General features: G+C 42.6%; 1 protein-coding gene across 2 annotated transcripts in view; it reads right to left on the bottom strand.

Annotated features, from left to right (window-relative positions):
- Positions 1-937: 937 nt before the first annotated feature.
- The window catches only part of LOC137439577 (homeobox protein cut-like 1), a 436,829-nt gene continuing 431,766 nt past the window's right edge, over positions 938-6,000 (bottom strand). For both annotated transcript variants that reach the window (XM_068135458.2, XM_078768104.1), the window contains exons 21-22: positions 5,704-5,965; positions 938-5,213 (exon numbers count right to left, since the gene is read on the bottom strand). In XM_068135458.2, coding sequence (XP_067991559.2) covers positions 4,316-5,213; positions 5,704-5,965 — 1,160 coding nt within the window. In that variant the 3' untranslated portion in view covers positions 938-4,315. The remainder of the gene's footprint in view (positions 5,214-5,703; positions 5,966-6,000) is intronic.

The following is a 6,000-nucleotide window of genomic DNA, read 5'->3' as shown; positions in this document are numbered from 1 at the left end:
TCTTTGCCAAACTTACCGATCATGGTAATGTCTTAATTAAGAGTTGTTTCTCACATATGATAACATATTTGATGATCCGAGCTTACCATCAAACTAATTATATTGATATCTGTGTTGAAATCTGATAAAAATTGGGATTTAAATAAAGATTTCTATATGTGGATCGACTCTTGGAGATCATGGCGACAGGTGGCGGCTCGGATGGTTTTAAGTTGTGAATTGGGAGAAATACTGTTTTAAACCCCTATTTATGTGCAGGGTGGTAAAATATGTTATCCTATAAAGTTTTGTGCCGATTAACCTCGGGAGCTCAGAGGAGTAGGTTCACAAACAAACAAACAAACAGACATTTCGCATATATATATATATATATATATATATATATATATATATATATATATATATATGTCACACACGCACAGACACAACCCACACTGTAACAACCCGCTTAAGATGTCAAGTTGAAGGCCACATTAACCATTCTAAAGTTATAGACGTAACATCATGTGTTTGTATTTGAACAAGCATTTTCCATAACAGTCCATCAATAAAGCATTATCCAATCTTAATTGTGCCTTCAGTGATTAACTTACCTCTGAATTTCAAAGTGAGTCTGCTATACAGCTTGAATAAGAATAGTCATAAAATATAATGGCATCATAAACTGACTGCAAAATTAGAAATGGACATTTTATAAAAGCTGAGATAGCAAGTTTCTCATCTGTATAGAATTTTCATCAAGATCAGTGTAGCCATTCCAAATTCACGGATGTATAAATAAGTTTATGGAATGGGAAGGATCGGGGGGAAGAGTGAGAAGGGGCAGCAGGTAAGCAATGCATGGAGTGAAGAGGGAATAAAGAGCTGATGTCGTGATTCTGATAACTTGCTCTCACAAGTCAAAAATGTAAAACAACATTATAAAAACGCACACAAATCTTGTTACAAAAAGGGCGTTTACTTCAGTCCAACCCAACACATAAAATCTTGTTGTACATAATCTTACAGCACGCCGTCTCCCGGACAATGAACGCTATTGCTCTGAGCACAAGTTAAATAAGGGGAGGGAAAGGGCGGCGAAAAGGTACGAGGTTAGGAGAGTGGGGAAGTTTTGGGGTAACAGTAACATTGCAGCTCAACACAACTGCTGCCATTTCTTTTTCTTTTTTTATAACAAAAGGTAACCTGAACGAGCTGCTTTCTAGTGAAGCCCACACTGCGTGAAAGACAGTTTCTTCTTGATGGCAGACTGACCACAATAAAGAGGGGACAGGAAGAGAAGAGGGGGAAAAAGGCAGCTGTAGTTATGTCATAGTGCTTTTGCACAATGAAGGTTTTCACACCGTGCCATTATGACTCATTCTCATGAAAACCGTGTTACCATTTTGAGGTATGTCACAAAATGAATTGGCCCTCGAAGAAACAAAAAGTTTTTTCAGTATATATTTCAACTAAAAGGAGGCTATTTAAGCAAAAAAGGCTGTCATTGAACGCTGTGCGGGGTCGTGTAGAAACACTTTAAAATCGGCGCCTGTGGGTGATACGTGTGATAAAGCTACAAACAGCAAATATAAGGAAAACGGCCCCGAGGGAGTTACGGTGATACGTTAAAGGGAAGTGTGGAAACGCACGATGTTCATGCAGACTATTAAACCATATTGGGTATAACCGTACGAACTCATCTGATGCTGAACACCAAAAAAAAAGAAGAAGAATATTTATCATTCAGATTGCATAAATATCTACAAAACAAGCTACTCAGTGCAAGTTATAATAATTGGCATGACAGGGAAGACGATAATGGTAAAAATTAAACCAAAATGGAGAGTTAAAAGGTGTTCAAAATCTGCTAAAAGGCAAAAGCTTGTCCTCCTTGGGCCTCCTGCCATGCGAGAGAGAGAGAAAGAGAGAAAGAGAAAGAGAAAGAGAAAGAGAGAAAGAGAAAGAGAAAAAGAGAGAGAGAGAGAGAAAGAGAGAGAGAAAGAGAGAGAGAGAAAGAGAGAGAGAAAGAGAGAGAGAAAGAGAAAGAGAAAAAGAGAGAGAGAGGAGGAGGAAAGATAGAGAGAACAAGAACAGCTCAATTAATAAAAGCTAACTCTAAAAATGCCCAGCGAGTGCGGGGTGAACACACCACACACTAGGAGTACACAAAACACACACCCACCAGGGTAGGGGTGAGGTGGTGGAGGGAAGAATGTTCACTTAATGGTGCAAGGAGTTCAGGAGGTGAGAAAAGTGGAGAGTGTACCCAAACCTGGGGCTCGGGCTAGATTTACGGGCAATGGCTTGGCGCTTGACTCGTATGTTTAAAAAATGCTTACAAAAACTATCTGCTGCATTTGCAATGCAGTAGAACCAGAGGAGGAAATTTTCCCTTGTCAACACTACTTTCAAAGCTTTTGAAAACTTTTGAAATCCTCTCATGCGGAGAGCACCTGGCATTGGTGACATCACCGGCCCAACTGGTGCCGATTAATGCATAGAAAGAAAGCGACAGAAAACTGTAGTCTTTCCCCATTGGTGAGAATGAAATTAAGCAAGTGCCGCTCTCTCCACCTCCACCTCCTCCCGCCGCAATCCAATCTCTCCCATAAGGCTAAGTGGCTAATTGTGCGCCTCTCCAGGTCCAGACGCGCCCAATAACGATATCAGTAATAATAACAATAATAATCCTCTGGTAGTTTCTTATAAACCCTGGAGTGTTCAAGCAAGTGCTTTAGAATCTATGTCACAATGTGTTTGCAAAAATGAGCTTTCATGCCCGACAGTTATGGGAGATTACTCACATGGTCCTGCCCTCATTGTTCATCTGTCCTCTTTCATTGCACTTTCAGTGTGGCGATAGTAAATCGGTGAAGTTCATGTACAAAAACATGTATTTTCATATTTTTTTTTTGTGTGCGTGTTTTTTAAACACACACAAGGAAAAGTTTGTTTCGAGAGTTAGACTTTCCAAAACTGTTCCTTCGTTTTTCTTTTTGTTTTTTAATAAGAAACATAATAAAAGCAACTTATTGTGACTTTTCTCGTTGCCGAGTTCCGCTCAGTGCAACTTGATTTCCGCTCTTGGAGCTGGAGGCAATTTTATTTTTTTCTCCCCATGTGAATCTCATCGGCAGTTATTCCTGCTGGGTTATTCCTGTTTAACACCCCCTTCCCTCCACGTGCCTACGGTCCCTTCTAGCCGAAGCTTTTATACTAGGTCTGTCCTACGAAAATATTAAAATCAACATCATTAGACAAGCAAGTACACCGTACAGCTTTGTAATGTTCAGAAAGAGGGTAAAAAGAACGAAGTGGAAAGCAAAAGTTTTGGGCTGAAAGTTGGGTTCCACGCTGTCACTTGATTATTCTCACTCAATAAGGGTACCTTTTCTTGTTTTTAAGAATCTCCTACTCATTGTTCTTCTTTTATTTTTTTTTGAGATCTGTGCCTTCTTTTTTTTAAACAGCCTTGATGAAAAACGTCATTGTGGACACAGAATATTCTCTCACTTATCCAGACAGGTTCCTCTGTCACCCCCGTCCCTCCCTAGCAACTTCCCTCGGACATTTGCTTGATTACAAACCGCGAGAGTTCCTCATCGAGTCGACTTGCTCACCGAGCCGGCTGCTCTCTTGGCAGGACTCAAAACAAATGCACAGCCGAGGGATAGGAAAATACATCACGAGACAAAACAATTTTGGGTTCTGCTTTGGGAACCTGCATGGATTAAACAAATGACAAGAACAATGATAATAATAACAACAATAAGAATTATTATTATTATTATAATTACCATGTATGTTTGTACAAGGCGTCACTGTCCTTAAGTTTTTATTTTTCATTAAAATAATTATCAGTCGCCTGCACAGGTCTATAGTGCTAAGTGCTATAAGCTAGGAAAGTGTGAAGACAATAATGAGAGCGAATGAAACTCTCTTCTCTCTACCTCTTATCTTTTTTCTTTTCTTTACTTCATAAAATTTTCCTTTTTTGACAAAAAGCATCCTTCTGGAGTGCCAAGTAGGAATAGAAGGGAATTTTGAATTAGGAAAAAGGGTATGCGCATTCAGCTACAGAAATCTATTTATATGAAAAATGGTGAGGATGGGGAATGTGGGGCTTTCTTTTTGCACCCCACAAAGCCTTTTCCCTCACCCACCTCCCAAATGAGTGATAAAAACAATGTACAACCTTAGATAAGTGCTTTCAGATTTTTGCCCCCAATGACTACTCGACCCCTTCCTGCCAGGTAGCTGTGGGTGTCCGTGACACCTGCTGCCCAAGGGGTGTCAACGAAAGTCTGAGTTTTGCAAAATCAGAGAAAGGGTCTCAGAACTCCCAGTCTGGTGAGTCATCACGGCTGGCAGCTTTTTCCAGCCGGTTTATGATGCTGTTCAAGTTAGCGGCCTTTACTTCGTCACGTAGTGCTTTGCGCACACTCCCCTCTTTCCGTCCCTTTGCAAGTGTACCATCAGACCCTTGGGCCAATGGACTTGATCCTCTCGTGCCAGGCCCGGCTCCAGGCGGCAGTGGGGAATGGGTTGAGGCACCGGGAACCAGAGGTGGTGGCAGGGGTGGCGTTTCACCCGAAATTGGAAGGCAGGATGGTGATGCTGAGGGAAATGGAGATACCAGTGGTCCTTTTCCACTCTCTGCCTCTGGTTTGGGGGAGGGTCCTGGAGACGGTGAGGAAGATGCAGAAAGGGGAAGGAATGGAAGTAGAGGCACTGCTGGGCTCAGAACATTGCCCACTGTGCGAGGTTCTGGGCTGGAAAGGCGCAGAGCAGCTGAGGTTGCTCTAGCCATGAGTAGGTCACTGAAGAATGTATTGGAACGCAGTGACAGCTGACCTTGGACTCCTTCATCCAGATAAGTTCCTTCAGATCCAGACCCAGATCCAGACCCAGCTTCAACAACTTGTGTATGTAAAGGTTGTAATGGCAAGCCTTCTTGCCTTTCATCGCTAAAGCAAATGCCACTTGCTTCCTCCTCGACCATCTCTTGCTTAATGGAGGCAGGTGGAAGGCTGTAGGATTCAAACTGCAACACCTGGCACTGGTCATCTTCCACGTTAAGCATTCGGTCCTCTCTGCTATGAGGTCGATCTGGGCCTGGTCCCTCAACATCCACAGCACCATCATTTGCCATCCTTGCTGTGCAGCTTCCTTCAAACTCCGGGCTCTTCTGCTGGTTCTCTTCAAGGAAATGCTCGCGCCGTATACGCGACCTGCACAACACATCAAACAATTCCATTGACTCAATTCTGAAAGAGGCTCCCATCATCGACACCAAAGTGGTAAAATAAATCTCTGATGATGACTCTCCAAAGGTTTGCATTTTTGAGAGGTGATGGTAGGTTGACTGTCCAGCACTGCCAACCTTCGCTATTGTTGTTGGTTTTGCCAGAGCCAGAAATAAATAAATCACCATCCACACAAACAAGGGATGTCTCATAAGCACGGGAATCTTAAGACAATATCCACGACTAAATGGCCCTCATAAAAAATGTCATGTCCAACTATGATACGTCTGTCATGGCCAATGTAGCCAACAACATTGCACACAAAATAAACAACCTAAAAAAGACATACACCAGGTTGCAATGTGACCTAATGTGTCAGCTAATGGGTGCACTTGAAAACTTGTGAAAGTTAATTTGAAGAGTCCAAATAAACTTTTCAGGGATGCATTCGTTATTGATATTGACAATAAGGTACCTGTAATTGTGGAACCAGTTGATGACTGTGGACGTGCGCAAACCAAGCTGGGCTGCGAGCATTTCAATGGTTTGCTGCGATGGGTAAGGCTCCTCTTCGTATGCTCGTTTTAAAGCCTCTTTCTCCTCAGGAGCCAATACAACACGAGCCTTTTTTGCCAGTCCTGTCGGCGCCGGACTCACTGAAGCAGGAGCTGGACTGGTCGGTGGGGGCACAGGGCTCTCACCATCTGGTATGACTGTGCTGCGCCGCTTTAAAGAGGCTGATGGATTAAATGTATGCAATAAGGACCGGGGA

The sequence above is a fragment of the Myxine glutinosa genome, chromosome 14 (genome assembly GCF_964187855.1).
Source record: "Myxine glutinosa chromosome 14, kmMyxGlut1.1, whole genome shotgun sequence".
Taxonomy (NCBI): domain Eukaryota; kingdom Metazoa; phylum Chordata; class Myxini; order Myxiniformes; family Myxinidae; genus Myxine; species Myxine glutinosa.
The sequence above is the reverse complement of the archived record's forward strand: the minus strand, read 5'-3'. Positions and strand labels throughout refer to the sequence as shown.